This window comes from Balaenoptera acutorostrata, chromosome 6, assembly GCF_949987535.1.
Source record: "Balaenoptera acutorostrata chromosome 6, mBalAcu1.1, whole genome shotgun sequence".
NCBI classification, from domain to species: Eukaryota; Metazoa; Chordata; class Mammalia; order Artiodactyla; family Balaenopteridae; genus Balaenoptera; species Balaenoptera acutorostrata.
The window spans coordinates 53,817,222-53,834,438 of NC_080069.1; the positions used below are offsets into that span (position 1 = coordinate 53,817,222).

General features: G+C 39.8%; 1 protein-coding gene across 2 annotated transcripts in view; it reads left to right on the forward strand.

Moving 5' to 3' along the window:
- The window catches only part of CDKN2B (cyclin dependent kinase inhibitor 2B), a 148,892-nt gene extending 131,987 nt beyond the window's left edge, over positions 1–16,905 (forward strand). Inside the window, exons 1-2 of one of the 2 annotated variants that reach the window (XM_007176823.3) lie at positions 12,430–12,971; positions 15,669–16,905. In XM_007176823.3, the coding sequence (XP_007176885.2) occupies positions 12,837–12,971; positions 15,669–15,929 (396 nt within the window). In that variant the 5' untranslated portion in view covers positions 12,430–12,836 and the 3' untranslated portion in view covers positions 15,930–16,905. Of the gene's footprint in view, positions 1–12,429; positions 12,972–15,668 lie in introns of those variants that run through there. The other variant, XM_007176824.3, reaches the window with a different exon arrangement.
- The last annotated feature ends 312 nt before the right edge of the window (positions 16,906–17,217 follow it).

Consider the following 17,217-nt stretch of genomic DNA (forward strand, 5'->3'; position numbering starts at 1 on the left):
AGCTACCATAGACAGTCATTCTTCTGATGGATCTGGGTAAAGTAAATTGAAAACCTTCTGGAAAGGATTCACCATTCTAGATGCCATTAAGAACATTCATGATTTATGAGAAGAGGTCCAAATATCAACATTAACAAGAGTTTGGAAGAAATTGATTCCAACCCTCATAGATGACTTTGAGGGGTTCAAGACTTCAGTGGAGGAAGTAACTGCAGATTTGGTGGAAATAGCCAGAGAACTAGAATTAGAAGTGGAGACTGAAGATGTAACTGAATTGCAGCAATCTCATGATATAACTTTAACAGATGAGGAGTTGCTTTTTATGGATGAGCAAAGAAAGTGGTTTCTTGAGATGGAATCTATTCCTGGTGAAGATGCTGTGAAGAGTGTTGAAATGACAGCAAAGAATTTAGAATATTACATAAACTTAGTTGATAAAGCAGCATCAGGGTTTGAGAAGACTGACTCCAGTCTTGAAAGGAATTCCACTGTGGGTAAAATGCTAGCAAACTCCATTGCATCTACAGAGAAATCTTTCATGAAAGGAAGAGTCAATGGACACAGCAAACTTCATTGTCATCTTATTTTAAGGAATTGCCACATCCACTCCAATCTTCAGGAACCACCACCCTGATCAGTGAGCAGCCATCAACATGGAGGTAAGACCCTCCACCAGCAAAAAGATCATGACTTGCTGAAGACTCAGATGATGGTTAGCATTTTTTAGTAATAAAGTATTTTTTTAATATATTTATTTATTTATTTTTGGCTGCGTTGGGTCTTTGTTGCTGCACACGGGCTTTCTCTAGTTGCGGTGAGCGGAGGCTACTCCTCGTTGTGGTGCACGGGCTTCTCATTACGGTGGTTTCTCTTGTTGCAGAGCACGGGCTCTAGGTGCGTGGGCTTCAGTAGTTGTGGCTCACGGGCTCAGCATTTGTGGCTCGCAGGCTCTAGAGTGCAGGCTCAGTAGTTGTGGCGCACGGGCTTAGCTGCTCCATGGCATGTGGGATTTTCCCGGACCAGGGCTCGAACCCGCATCCCCTGCATTGGCCGGCAGATTCTTAACCACTGTGCCACCAGGGAAGTCCCTTTAGTAATAAAGTATTTTTAATTAAGGTATCCATTTTATTTTTTTAGACATAATGCAATTTAGCACTTAATAGACTACAGTGTAGTGTAAACATAATTTTTATATGCACTAGGAAACCAAAAACTTTGTGCAACTTGCTTTATTGCAATATTTACTTTATTACAGTGGTCTGGAACTAAACCTACAATATCTCCAAAGTCTGCCTGTATATTTATATCTTGGGAACATGTCCTTATATACAAATAATCAAAGAAAATGTTAAGACTACAATTTTTTAAATAAAAAAGAATTAACAGTGTAAAGAAGTGTAAAAAGATCTTCAGAGTGATTAAGCAAATTTAGGGATGGAAGAGGTGGTATCAACATATTTTATCAAATTTTTTTGCTGGACAAGTTTCAGAATTACTATAACATCTACTATTTTTTTCTGAAAAATAAATGAATCTTCCATGCTAAAATTGTGACATAAAATTTCATTTCTACATTTGTCAGTATAAATTAGTCTATATTTAAATTTTGCACTCCTCTCTGAGCTCTAGACTAATATTGAACATCTTTCAGCTCTTTCTAATATTGAACATCTCCACCCTGGATATATCACCATGTCTCAAGTTCAAGCTCTCTGAACTCAAACTTGTGCTCTTTACCTCAAACTGCATCCTCATCCAGTGTTCCCTGTTTTGGTAACCATGATCACCAACCTCTTCAGTTGTACAAACCTGCATAACATCTTCCTCTCCTTTATCTTCTCTCTCAAGATTATTGCTAAACACTGTTGAAGTTATTCCTTAATTGTTAAATATATCTTAAAGCATTCTACTTCTCTCCATCTTGCATACAGACACTTTAGTTCAAACTACCATAATCTCTCCTCTGAACTCCCAGCCTGCTAGTATCCACTCTCGCTTCTTCTCCAAACCATTTTCCAACGTGCATCTAAAGTGATTTTTTTCTTTTTTTATGTAACTGAAAATCTGATCACATCACTTCGATGGCTTCTCCTTTTCTTAAGATAGAGATAAAAATTCTTAACTTGGCCTATACTGCCCTGCAAGATCTTGCTGTGCTTCTTTTTCCAACCACAGTAGCCATACTCTCCTCCTCCATCCCTATGCTTAACCATAACTCCTTCAATATGTCCATGCTTTCTCCCACCTCAGAGCTTGCCAGTTGCAGTTCTTTCAGCCTGGAATGCAACTACTGCCCCATTCCTTTGATTAGTTAATACCAACATAATCTTGCAGATCTCACCTCAAATATCCCTTAATTTCCTTGACCACCAGACTAAGTCAGTTCCCTCATTATGCATTCACAGAGCATCCAGGACATTTACCTAATGGCAGTTACCATGTTTTGTAGTTAATACTCTCTGATTTGCTCATCACTTACACCTAGCACATAGTATCTGATATTTAGTATGGACTCAATATCAAATTTCTTAATGGATAAGTAAAATATTTTACAGATAGCTAATAGCTCAAGATTTTATTTTAGCATTGTTACTGAAAATATGGGTGAATTAAGAATGTATTTTTAGGAAGATATGAACATGTTGGTATTATTTACATCACACACATGACATATTGGTAATATATGAGAGGACAGCTTCATGAGAGGCAAGAAAGTTAAAAGCAGCAAGAAAAAAAGAGTCCATCAGGATACAAAGCTGCAGAAAGAAACTACAGTCAGATGAAGACTGAGATTATTGTATGTAGCAACAAGAAAATCATTGATTACCTTGCCAAGTGGTTACCCAGATTCTGAATGAAAGCCAGATTACAAAAGATGGAGGAGTGAATGGAAATAGAGATAACATTCCTTTTCCAAGGAGCTTAAATTCTGAATATGTAGCTTCTCTAGCAATGCATAAGGTAATTATTTGATTGTGTCTGTGCTGTGTGATTAGATCTATAAGAGCAACAATTTCAGATGAGAAAAAAATCCACTTTTCGTTTCACAGTAACTCACGAAGATGGAGGCCTGAATGTAGGGCTGGCTCCACAACATATCATATTAATCAAATCTTCAAGCCAATTCATCCTACTGAGATATTTGTATATGTGCTTGTATAGGCACATGCATTTTTTTAAACAAAGAAGCCTCGTAAAATTTTTAAAAACGTTCTAAAAAATTACTACATTTTATAGAGAGGGTTTTATGCCAAGAGCCCTGGGGGGTAAATATACTTCAATAGAAATGTATGAATCATGGATTTCCCTGGTGGTGCAGTGGTTAAGAATCCGCCTGCCAATGCAGGGGACACGGGTTCAAGCCCTGGTCCGGGAAGATCCCACATGCCGTGGAGCAGCTAAGCCCGTGTGCCACAACTACTGAGCCTGCACTCTAGAGCCCGTGAGCCACAACTACTGAAGCTTGCCAGCCTGGAGCCCATGCTCCGGAAAAAGAGAAGCCACCGAAATGAGAAGCCCACACACCGCAATGAAGAGTAGCCCCTGCTCGCCCGTGCACAGCAATGAAGACCCAACACAGCCAAAAATAAATAAATAAATAAATTTATAAAAATGAAAAAGAAATGTATGCATTATACCTAATGAAAGATTAGTACTAAACATAGCTCAGAAATAACATATCTCTGAGGAAAAAAACCCACAAATTAAATATGTAATTTATGCCAAATAACAATCTTCAAAAGAAAACTAAGATAAAGTAAAATTCTCAATTCACTGATCTTTTTTAACATATTTCAAGAAATTAAGTAACTATCTCTACTTTGAGAAAATGTTTTTCAGGTAACTCAACCTCTCATTCCCCCTCCTGATATTCCATCTACAATAGTAAGAGTTGTGAAATTCACCAGATCCTAACATTAAAACTAGACATCCAATATAAGAGAAAGACAGAGAACTTCATGTCACAAGTAATTACTGACTCCTATATTGCTGTATTATTCAACATGTCTAAGTTGAGCAGTAAGTTCTCTGGACATTCATGTAGGTGCAAATGTATGTAAATATTCTGATCTAAGAAACTAATTATGTTTAATTTATAAACACAAAGGCTTAGAAATACTATGACCAACTGGGTAGCAATAAGGTCCCCAGCACTCAGGTTGTGCTTTTTAAATACCATTTCCCACTAAAAAATAATTAGTGCTCCTTTGAGAAATGGTTGATACCATGCGTAGTGCAGGAAATGTACCAGGTAAGAGTGGAATATATTGTCATACCAGAAATCAAGGATTCTGTCAAAGACTACTGAAGTCATGTTAAAAAGACTCAAGAGCCAACTTGCAGGAGCTCCCAGTGGCCAAAGATAGGGCTTGAGCATCAATAGGAATGATAATTATAGTAAATTGAAACACACCAATTATGTTTAAATGCATATGTTTACAATAATTTAAAAATCAGTAATCACCTTTGGAAGAGGCTAGGGACTCAACTCACCATTTTGAAAACTTGAAAATAAAGTATTCATTCTGTCTCTTATATATACCTGAGGGCAACCAAGTAGATAATAAAGAAAAGTTTCTCTTTATAGAAGTATTCCAGCTAGTAGATGAAGAAGTGTTGATAGGATTAAAATATCACCATTTTGCAACCCCTAAGGAAATATTAGATCTAAGAAATAATTATCAGTGGCTGCTGAAGTCATAGAAAAAGAGACAATCGATTATGTGCCTCTTGGTGGAAGTTTATAATTCTCCTTATGAAGTATTTTTGCCAAAATATCAAACCTGAGTCACATCCAAACTCTAGATCTAAATAACAAATGATAAGAAATACAAGTGACAGAGAAAAATGTTAAATGTCATCATGAAGAAGCGTTCTGTAAAGTCCAGACTTCAGAAAACTACAGAATTAACAACTCAATTCCTGCAACAAATCAATTGAAAGGGAGAAGAAGAAGGAGAAGGAGAAGAAGGAGAAGGAGGAGAAGGAGAAGGAGAAGAAGAAGAGGAAGAAGAAGAAGGAGGAGGAGGAGAAGAAGAAGGAAGAAGAAGAAGAAGAAGAAGAAGAAGAAGAAGAAGAAGAAGGAGAAGGAGAAGGAGAAGGAGAAGGAGAAGAAAGAAAGAGGGGAACTGATAGATTAGAAGAGACACAAGAGACTGGTAAAAATTTCAATCAATTTCAATGTGTTGATTTTATTTTCATCCTTATTCATATAAATAAATTATTAACAACAGTTTTTAAAAAGCAATGAAAAGTGATATGTGTAAAAATTAGAAGAGACTCCATATGGACTGAATTGTGTCCCCCAAGATTCATATGTTAAATCTCTAACCCCCAGTACCTCAGAATGACTGTATTTGAAGGTAGGGCATTAAGGTGATTACGTTAAAATAAGGCTGTTGGGGGGGGGGTGCCCTAATCCAATCTGACTAGTGTCTTTATAAGGAGAGGAAATTTGAACACACTAAAGAGACACCAGCAGCTTGCATGCTCACAGGGCGACTATGTAAAGCGGCAGCAGGAGAGAGACCATCTGCAAGCCAAGGAGAGAAAACCAAAACTGAAAAAATAAAATTCTGTTGTTAAAACCACCCAGTCCGTGGAATTTTGTTATGGCAGCCCTAGAAAACTAATACAGATGCTAAAATGATGTATATGTCCATCATTCAATTAGACTTAGAACCATTTATGGAGATATAGAAGGAGCTATACTGTGGATCCTGGAGCAATAAATCTCAACTGATGAAATGGAGAGAATCAAGCCTCCTGGTGAGATGGGGGTCATACATAGCTTGAAAAAGCCACGAAAATGATTCTGAATTTCTTTCTCTCCCAACTTAGAATCACTGTCTTAGATCCAACCAAAACACACACACACACACACACACACACACACACACACACACACAAGTGAGGACATGATTATGGAACTACTTCTCTTAGTCACTCAGCTGATTTTATTCACACTTTTATAGTGAGTTCATATATAGTTTCACCAACTAGAATATAAACATTTTCACTAGGGATCTGAATTATTTATAATATTGAAACTGATTCTATCCCTTCCCTTCTATTAACCTCCTAAATTCTATGCCAATTTACCATTTACTTTCTCTCCCTTCTCACTTGTAAATAATCCGCCCTATTAAAAGGCAGAGCTGTGACTATTCCAAATTTCAATTGTCCACTATGTTCCCATCCATTTCATCTCTTAAATGTGTTTAAAGCATTAACAACAGGTTGTGTTTCACCCTAGAGACAGCTGGGTTTCAGGAAGAGGTAAAATGTTTCATTATCTCACTCTATTGTCCAAGACAAATGTGCTATTGTATTATGTGTGAAAAGTCACCTTTGAAGTCTATTAAGGATGTGTTGTGAGGTAAGCCATCTGGAAAACACAGTGTAGACTGAAAAATAATTATAAACTAGTTTATTGTGTTTTCTTTCCAGTTAAGCCTACAATGACAGCTGCTAAAAACCCTATGTAGTGTAAATGGTAGAGGCTCTGAAGCCACACAGGTTAGACTACACCTCCAGCAATGATTAGCTAGTATGCAAGTGACTTAACTTCTCTTTTGTCTTGCCTGTAAAAGTGAGATACGAGTGCATGTTGCATAAGAGTTTTATGAGGATTAAATAAAATAATACTTTAAAACATTTGGAACAGAGTAGACAAGTGTAATTTCTCCTCTCATCTTTTAAGCATAGAGGATATTTAATACTCTTTACATAGAGAATATTAGAAAATCCAATAATATTTGGAAACCAGGTTGAGCAGGTTGGTTTTGTAAATAAGTCCACTGAGCTTCCATGTAGTTTCCTTTAAATTTCAGCAGAGAAAAAGGCCTTGGAAAATCAAGTTTGAAGCTTCCTCAGGAATTCTCAGTTTGGAGTGGGTTAGGACCACCCAGATTTTGCTTAATAGAGAAGCGCTGTCCGTGGTGCTAGTAACCACGCATACCCCTGGCAAAGTTTTTCCCTGCCCAAAGTTCTTTTCCAGTCAATTTGTCTAGTGCAGCTCACATATCTGCCTCTGGGAAGATTATCAATATTTCTGCTCTTTGGGTTTTTTCCTATCTTAACATTCTTTACTATGTCTCCTTCAACAACAACAACCATTCTCTTCCATCTTATCAACTTCAAATAGTTATTATTTTTTAGACGCTTTGCCCATACCCACCACTTAAGAAGGTGGCTCAAATATTGGCTCAAGCTATATTTTACTAACCTTTTTGTTACGTTTTAGAGAAATCCAAGGCTCAAAGCAAGAACATAGGAAACAGTTAATTTTCAATGCATTCTTTAAAGACTCTCTTCAGCTGCAACCCTCTAAGGAAATTCCCTGCACTTTTTAAGTTCCCCTCTTTCTTACTTCCAAGGTACCCTGTAGATGTATCTCTCAGTAAAGTTATCACATTAAATTGAAACTCTTTATTTGTTAATTTTGAGTGTCACTAGAAAGAGTTTTTTAAAACCTAGGAGCCTTTTTTATTTTTTAAGCACTGGCCAGCTTGTACCCACTCCACTCTTCCTCTCTTCTCCACCATGTCATATCTACCTATGCTGATGAAGCATGCAGTTTCAGAAGACTAGGCCAGGAAAATTCATTTCAGTTTAAGGAAAATTTATGATCTTAGCTTTCATGCTCAACTGGATTTGTAATTCATGCAGCCATATTTTTATGCAGTCATACAAGTATTCATTTTAGAGTTGTATACTTATATAGTAGTAGCAATAGTCATAGTAGTAGTAGTATATTCAAGCACTGTTTTCATCCATCCCTACGTCTACCTTTTCAAAAAGCAAATCTGCATATAATCTGTTGTTTTACATCTGAGTTCTTGAGTACCTTGATTATCCATCGCTAGTAGCCTTTCCTTCAGTTCCTCAATCCTAATGCTGTCTTGTCATAGGACAGAACTCTCATAAGAGTAAATTCTATCCTGAACTCATTTTGGTTGGGAAACCTGAAACTTTACCTAGGTTTCCTCTGTTGTTCTGTTCATGAACTAGGATTCTATTTCATCCTGGATGGCCCTCCTCTGGAACCCAGACATCACTACCTCTCTGACCATTGCCAGGAGTGGCTCTATTTTGTAATCCACATGAGGAATTCATATTTTCCATCCTTACAATTCTAATATCTGTGGCCTGGAAATCTTGGTTCATATAGAGGGAACAATTTTACCATGAGCTGTTGGAAGAGTCCCATTTAAGCTCTAGATGCTGCCCAATCACTTCAGGCTCTTCATGCTAAGAGACCAGTTAGGAAGTAAAGGAGTCATCTCTCCTAAAGAGGATAATTGATCATGTTTATCAGGAAAAGATAGGGCTTCTGAATCTAGAAGCATTCAGGAAAAAAGCATTTGATATCCAGGTAACCCACTGGAATATCTCGATATTTATCTGTCCAATTGTGATAGTAAATGGACAAGTATACCAGCCATGGTCTGAAAAGAGCATGGTTACTAGCTCACAACTCTCAGGAATGGGGGTCTACTTAACCTACTAAGTTAGACACTTAGATAACTAGATGTGCTAAGAGTGAGGGAATCTAGAAAGGGAGTTGAAGAGGGAGACAAGGATTATTAGTAGTGGCTTTGTAACCAGCTGCAGTAGCAAGGGCTGTAGTTGTCTCCCTAACCTTCACAAGTATTCTGACTTGCTGTAGGGGTGAACTAGACTTCAAATTAGAATATACCAAAGGAGAAATTATAGAGCTGAGAAAGAGGAGACTGTTATTACAATAAAAGTGGGAAATACGTTTTCTACATTTATTTAAACTAAAAAAGAAAGAAAGTTCAAACATTTTTCACACACCCCCACCCCCTGCCTCTGGTACCACCAATCTGTTTTCTGTATTAATGAGCTTGATTATTTTTCTTTTGTTTCTTGGGGGGTGGGGGATTGTTTTTGTTTAGATTCCACATATAAAAGAGATCATATGGTATTTGTCTTTCTCTGTCTGACTTATTTCACTTAGCATAGTGCCCTCAAGGTCTATTCACATTGTCATGAATGGGAAGATTTCAGTCTTTTGCGGCTGATATATATATATATATATATATATATATATATATATATATATATATATATATATCAAGTTCTTTATCCATTCATCCATCAGTGGACACACAGGTTGTTTCCATATCTTGGCTATTGTAAATAATTTATATGTCTGGTTAGTATTTTCATTTTCTTCAGATAAATACACAGAAGTGGAATTGCTGGATCATACAGTAGTTCTATTTTTAATTTTTTGAGGAAACACCAACTTTTTTCCACAGTGGCTGCATCAATTTACATCCCACGAACAGTGCACAGGGGTTGCCTTTTCTCCACATCCTCACCAACACTTATTATTTCTTGTCTTTTTGATAATAGATATTTTAACAGGTGTGAGATATCTTACTGTGGTTTTGATTTGCATGTCCCTGGTGATTAGTGATGTTAAGCATCTTTTCATGTACCTGTTGGCCATCTGTATGTTCTTTGTAAAAATGTCTATTCAGACCTTCTGCCCATTTTCTAATTGGATTGCTTGTTTTTTTGCTACTGAGTTGTATGAGTTCTTTATACGTTTTGGATATTAGTCCCTTATCAGATATATGGTTTGGAAATATTTTCTCCCATTCATAGGTTGCCTTTCATTTTGTTGATGGTTTCCTTTTCTGTGAAGAAGCTTTTTAGTATGAAGTAGTCCCACTTACTTATTTTTGCTTTTGTTGTCAGAGTCAAAAAGTCATTGCCAAGTCCTATGTTGAGGAGCTTACTGCCTATGTTTTCTTCTAGGAGTTTTATGGTTTAAGGTATTACATTCATGTATTTAATTCATCTTGAGTTAATTTTTGTGTATGGTGTAAGATAGCTGTCAAGTTTCATTATTATGCATGTGGCTGTCCAGTTTTCCCCATACCATTTATTGAAGAGGCTCTCCTTTCCCCATTGTATATTCTTGGCTCCTTGGTCATAAATTAATTGGCCACATAAGTGTGGGTTTATTTCTGGGCTCCCAGTTCTGTTCCATTGATCTATGTATCTGTCTTTATGCCAATACCATACTGTTTTAATAACAGTAGTTTTGTAATGTAGTTTGAAATCAGAAAGTATGATGCCTCCAGCTTTGTTTTTCTTTCTCAAGATTGCTTTGGCTATTTGGGGATTTTTGTGGTTCCATAGAAATTTTAGTACTATTTGTTCTATTTCTTTGAAAAATGCCACTGGAATTTTGATAGGGAGTGCATTGATTCTGAAACTCTATTTGTTGGTTTAAATGCCACTAGGGAGAGTTTCTTAAAATCTAGGACCCATATCTTATCCAACTGTGAACTGCGTTATAGGATATGCTGAACTAAGTTTTGTTGAACTAAATTTAATTACTGAATCCATTAGAGGGAAGATCCAACAATACTCCTTTAAAAGGCAACCTGCCTTGTTGCATTTGGCTGTGCACTAAATTTCACAGTAATCAGGCTGTTCTGATGAAGATATTCTTGACTAAGCCCATTTGCCACCACACCCACCAGTATCAGTCTAGTGACTCAGCCCCTCCAGGTAACTGGCAAAGAAGCAATGCCATTCATTTCAAAGACTCTGGCTTTCTACCGTCCATCTTTTCTCTTCCTTCTCCCGTTCAACTGGCACACCTGTAATCCCCAATACACTGTGCATGGGAACTGGCCTCTAAGACTAGACAAAAACAGCTCATCCATGCTTTTCACCCAGCAGTAGACTTCTACTTCTGGCCAGACCAGAATAGAATCATCATCAACAAATAAAAAGACTTTTTTCCTAGATAAGAGTGGAGATTCAAATAAGAGTGAAAGGTAGAGGGAAGAGATATGGGGACATATGCATATGTATAACTGATTCACTTTGTTATAAAGCAGAAACTAACACACCATTGTAAAGCAATTATACGCCAATAAAGATGTTAAAAAAAAAAGAGTGAAAGGTAGAGGAATTAAGAACCTGAAAACTAAGAAATGTGGTGTGGTGAGAGAGAGAAAAATTGTTATTAATGCTGCCCCCTTCCCTTCCCCATCCAGGTTAATTTCAATTCTGTTGAGGCTCAGTCAGCAAATCTTTAGCCATAACCACTACTTCCATGCCACCCCCTACCCTGTCTGTAAAGAGCTCTTCTTTATTCTACAGTGGATTGGGAGAAGGGGAATCCAAGCTAAGATATGCTAAAAGAAACATGTGGAGTCTCTCATTTGTGAGTAAGCAAGCAATTGCCCTCCCTTTAAGATTGTGTTTCTCAGCACTCTAAACCAAAAATGATGTTATAGATAAGAGCTGTTAAATGTTAGGAGCATTCTCATGTAGCTCCTCACCAAAGTTTTCAGTCAACAGATACCTAACTTATGGTTCTCTTCCTATTTCAGTAGAGCACCACCTGTAATTTTTTTTAACCTTAAAAGCAACGCATATGATAATACAAACTCACTGAGGAAGATTAGGAAGAAAAGCAAAGCACTTGGCCTTTAAATCTTCAGAAGTGGGTTTAATTACAGGTTCAGCCTGTTTAATGACAGGTCCAGAACCACATCCCTGTTTTATTATGTTTCATTATTACTGCATAATTTCCTTTATTACCCATGATAAATGGAAATCAAATACTTGCTGAGGTGGGTTTAAATAGGTAAGAGTGCAAACAAAAATAGACTGTTCAAATATCATGAAACTGGGATCTCAGATTCTTAAAATATATATTTATATTTTTAAGTGAGGTACCAAGCTATAACTCTCAATCTCAAACTAGCTGTGTGTGAGAGATGTCTTTTCGTTTTTCTTGTTTTGTTTTGTTTTAGGATTGTATCCATAATTCAAAGATGAAAAGAATAAAAAGCACATTCAAAGCAGGATTCTCAGGATTTTTCACTTAGACTGATTTTTGGCTCATTCAAGTAGGAAGATACCCCCCCCCCCCACACACACACACAAATTGCTAAGGTTGATGCAAGACGTGAAGCTAGTGAAGTTCAAGTACCGCCTGGGGATGAATTTAACCAGCATGACAGGTGCAGAGCTGTCACTTTAAGACATCTTAAGAGAGACGAGGTTATTTTAAATGTCTTTCTCTCAGCCTTTTGATTACACAGGGAGCGACTAACTTCTCCTAGTGAAACCAGCTGGCCCGGACGGAAGGAATAGAAATCCTCTGCTCCGCCTGCTGGAGGGAGGTGATTAAGGGCTGAGTGCACTGATTCGACCTTTCCAAAAAACGTAGCCTAGGATTGCTGGACACCCCGCAGCGAGTTGCGCAGCGGGCTCCGCTCTGCGGTGTCTGGCGCGTGCGGCCGGGCACCTTCTGGGCTGCTCTTCCTGGCCCCTAGCCTCGCGGCTGTAACGTCAGCTGCCTGCCAGGCCTCCAAGCCAACACAGTGGGACATGCCCGAACGGACAGGGGGCGGAGCCTAAGGAGGTGGGAAGCACCCAGCCCGACTGCCCAGCTGGAAACGAACTCAGTCCCTGCCGGCTCTCCACTCCGCCAGAGTGTAGCTCGGCGGTGAGGACGCTGCAACGCGCGCCCACTCTGCGGCCAGAGTGGATTCGCGCGACGTTGCGGCTGCGCGAGGGGCCTTTTCCTGGGAGCCATCCGGGAAAAGCCCGGCTTAACTACGGGCCTTTCGGCCATTGGACGGACCCTCCAAGCCGCAGAAGGACGGCGAAAGGGGACTGAAGCTGAACTGAGCTCTTTCCTAGTGGAGAGAGCCCGCTAGGGCGAGGTGGGAAGGGGGGGGTGGGGCGTGTTGCGAAGCTCACGGCCAGCGGTGGATTATCCGGGACACTTTGCGCCTGGGGGCTGCGAAGTGAGCGAGGAGGACAAGGGCATGCTCAGTGGTGGCGGCGGTGATGCGGTCCTTTCCAACGCCGCGGCGCGGGGGCAAGTGGAGGCCGTGCGGCAGCTCCTGGAAGCCGGTGCGGATCCCAACAGACTCAACCGCTTCGGGAGGCGCCCGATCCAGGTAGCTGGGGGCCCCGGGCCTCGCCGGCAGGGGGCGCACAAACACGGCCCCGCGGCCTCCGTGGGAAGCGGCTGGGGACTGAGATCTCCACCGACTTAGACCTTTGTCTCTCTTGCTGGAGTATTGAGCTCAGTTGTAAAGCAGGTTTTCACCCACAAAAAAATCTAAAGAAAGGTATTGGAAACCCCACTACTTGTTTGGTTTTCTTTTTAATGAGGGAAAAAAGACCAATATCCCCTCTCCCATTTCATAAGAGATGCAAGGGATAGGTTCAACTGGAGAGGAAAGGGGGAAAAGAGGTTATTTGGGAAGGAAAATTGTTTTGTCTTATCTGTTTGTCTTTCAACAAACAGCGGTCAACTTTCAACGATAGAGATAATTAAATTACAAGGTACACAATTTGGATTGAATTTAAGGAATCATACAAAATCACAGCACGTGGGAAAAAAATCACCCTGAATCTTTAAGCTGTGATGTGAAATTTTGTGTTCTTTCCTCATACAGACGAATTGAATACAAAGAAAAAAGACAGGATTCCTCAACTACAATACTTAATTCTTTTTATGTTAGCAGTGTCTCTTGAGTGTTACATAAGAAAAAAATGTGCTTCTATATATTTTTGTTTAGTTATACTGAATGCTTGAATTACATAAGCATTTGCTGCAGCTTTGTTAAATGGCAAAGGGTCTTCATAAATAATTAGCCTCTTCATTGTTAAAATTAATTTATTCAATATGTTTAACTATTAATCCCACTTTAGTGCTAAATATATTTTTTAATTTCTTTAAAATCTAAGGTAATGTTTTGTGTTTTACTGTTGACTATTATGGTCATATTTCGTATTCACCGCACAATCACCTTCCAGAACCAAGCCGTTATTAAGGAATCTTGTGAATTGTGTAGATTTTAAAGAAAATATGTATTCATTCATTTTGAATTCATAGAAAATATTGGAAGAAATGACGGATTGTTTAAAGCAGCAACAATATGTAAAGTAGCTCTTAAAGACTTCAAATTATATTAATTGTAGTAAGAGGTTTGTCGTTTTTAATTCACCATATTCTGAGATATTAAGAACCACTTTTCCCTCTTCTCTATGTATGAAATGCCCTTTACATCACTAATAGAAATCATATCATGGTTTCTAAGGGAGGAAATAGATGTTTTTAATATCCATGAAACAAAAAAAATTTGCGTACTATCTTTTGATTCCGTGATACATTTTAAAACATAAACTCACAAGAACATATAACAACATTTTGTATATTTAATTATCAAAAATTATTTTATTATATATGGAATCTAAAAAAAAATGGTTCTGAAGAACCTAGGGGCAGGACAGGAATAAAGACGCAGATGTAGAGAATGGACTTGAGGACACGGGGAGGGGGAAGGGGAAGCTGGGACGAAGTGAGAGAGTGGCATGGACATATATACACTACCAAATGTAAAATAGATAGCTAGTGGGAAGCAGCCCCATAGCACAGGGAGATCAGCTCAGTGCTTTGGTGCTTTGTGACCACCTGGAGGGGTGGGATAGGGAGGATGGGAGGGAGACGCAAGAGGGAGGAGATATGGGGATATATGTATATGTATAGCTGATTCACTTTGTTATAAAGCAGAAATTAACACACCATTGTAAAGCAATTATACTCCAATAAAGATGTTTAAAAAAATAAAGGAAATTGGAAACTTGAATGGATAAACATTTTAAAAATTGTTTTATTGTTAAAATAAGAAAGTAAATACTTGCATAATGTACATGTACACAAATGGATACTATAGGATTACTGCTCCAAAACATCCTTTTTCTAAATTGTGCATTGCTCTGATGTGACTGCTAAGATCCAAGCTCTTTTTTAGATAGCGAAATGTTTACTATTCAACATTATAAAATCCTGTACAATGTAAATATAGTGTTTATTTTACATTACCTCAAATATATTATCCTCTAAACTTTAGCCTTTATCTATAATGTTAAATATTAAAAGTGGTGAACCATTCATTAAAAACAAATAATTTGTTTTCATCATCTTATAAAACTATGCATGACTTTACTTTTTCCCTTCTATCTCCAATTTTGGCTCCAATTGTGGGACTGTATTCCCTTTATGAGCAGAGACATATACAACAGTGAAAAGCAAACGCCTTCCACAGGGGATTTACTGCAAGAACTAAACAAAGTAAACCTTGTTTTAGACTTAGTTGTTTCTTATTTTCTCTCCTAAAGCACTGCTCTTAACTTCTAAAATAAATATATCAGCTGACTGCCTAGTAAATTTTTTATACTGGGATTATGGCTGGGGTAGAGGGAAGAAAAAGGAAAATAATTTAAGACTTTAAAAGTCTTTTAACTCCACCCATAAATCATTTAACAAAATAGACTCCCCTGTTTCAATGGAAATTTTAAAGAAATCTCCCACAACGGCGATAAGCAGTTTATCATCAGCTCTTTCTTGTCTTCCCACGTTTGGAGAATAAAATGGAACTAATTAGGGCTGAGTAGAGTATAATTGGGGCTGGGGCTGGGGCTGGGGCCGGGGCCGGGGCTGGGGGGGGGGATGGTATTGCGTCAGCAAATGAAGCTTAACTAGACTCCTGAGGCTTGTAAGAGCCTCTGGATCATGAATAGGTATTTCTTTGAGAAGACTCTACCTGCCCCCACCCCGGTCCTGACCGCTCTGCTCTCTCCGGCAGGTCATGATGATGGGCAGCGCCCGCGTGGCCGAGCTGCTGCTGCTCCACGGTGCGGACCCCAACTGCGCGGACCCCGCCACTCTCACCCGACCCGTGCACGACGCGGCCCGGGAGGGCTTCCTGGACACGCTGGCGGCGCTGCACCGAGCCGGGGCGCGGCTGGACGTGCGCGACGCCTGGGGCCGCCTGCCCGTGGACCTGGCTGAGGAGCGGGGCCACCGCGACGTCGCCCGCTACCTGCGCGCGGCCGAGGGAGACTGATGGCGCGTGCACACAGCCGCCCCAAACGACTTTTCTTTTCTCTCCAGTTCCCCACCCCAACTTAGTTCAATGAGGTCTGCAAACATGGAGCGGCGGAAGTCTTCCTGGGCGACCTGATTCCCCGCAGGGAAGGAGGGGCAGACCGGGAAGAAATTTTTTTTTTCTCTTTTTTTCTCTGGGTGGAGCCCTCGACACTCACCGTGAAGTGAAACGCAGAGAGGTGGGGCAAATGGATTTCCAGCGAGATTTAGGAGCCGAATGTGGAATTCCCAGGTTTATTTTTCAGGGTTTTCTGGCGAAAAGTGGCAAGTGAAGAAATCCGCGAAGGAACCCAAGTGCTGCGAATCTTCACACAAAAGATGGTGGGGCGGAGTGGGAGGCGGCGGTGACTGGCATTCGAGTGGGAGGCAGGTGATAACATTCGCCCCTCTGACCTTGAAGGAACCCCCCTGTAAGCCCCCACTTCAGGCGTTAGGCCCTGGGGATATGAGGGCAAAGCTGAAGACGGAGGACCAAGCAATGATGACGGTCGTCGTGGGCTCTTTCTTTACAAGCTGCACGGAGCAGAGCAGGTAACGTGCAAAACGCTCCATACTGGAAGCCTTGGGGACTCGCGCCCAGCTCCACCGGATAGTGACGGGGAAGAGAGGACCCGGAAGCCACCTCGAACTTGCCCGCTTATTCTAAAGTCCCCAGGACAAGGTGGTTCTGAACAGCTCTCCGAGAGGGGCGCTCGTTTGCTGTTGTTAAATCAAGGCGAGATTCTTGCGGCGTTCCAGCAGAGTCCGCGCACAGACTGAAGTCGGGGATTGTAGCGAGAGCAACTGTAGGTAGGCCGTTAACTGTAACGATTTGTTTAATCTATAAACGGTAGGATACAGAGAGCCCCCTGTAAATTGCCACTTGAAAAGATTTCGTGACATTTTGTACTTCTGGGTGGTTCTTCAGTAGCAGTCTTACTTACGGAGACTTTAAATAACAAAGTAACTCGTGGCCCTTGGAAAAGAGGTGAGGAAGAACTACAGTTTTTACGAGAAGCTATGGCACAGTGGCAACGCCCAGATAACTTTGATCCTTAACCTATTTATTTCTTTGTTAAATTTTCTGTTTCCTTTACTACTGTCTCAGGGGGTCAAACTATGAAATATTACAAATGTATTTCAGAAGATCCATGCACTTACCCAGTAAATTATCTCGGGATATTTCCCAAAGGACTTTGCTAAAAGTGTAGATTGAATATAAAACTGTTGAAAATATATGATGATGGCTCGTGGAATGTCTTAATATC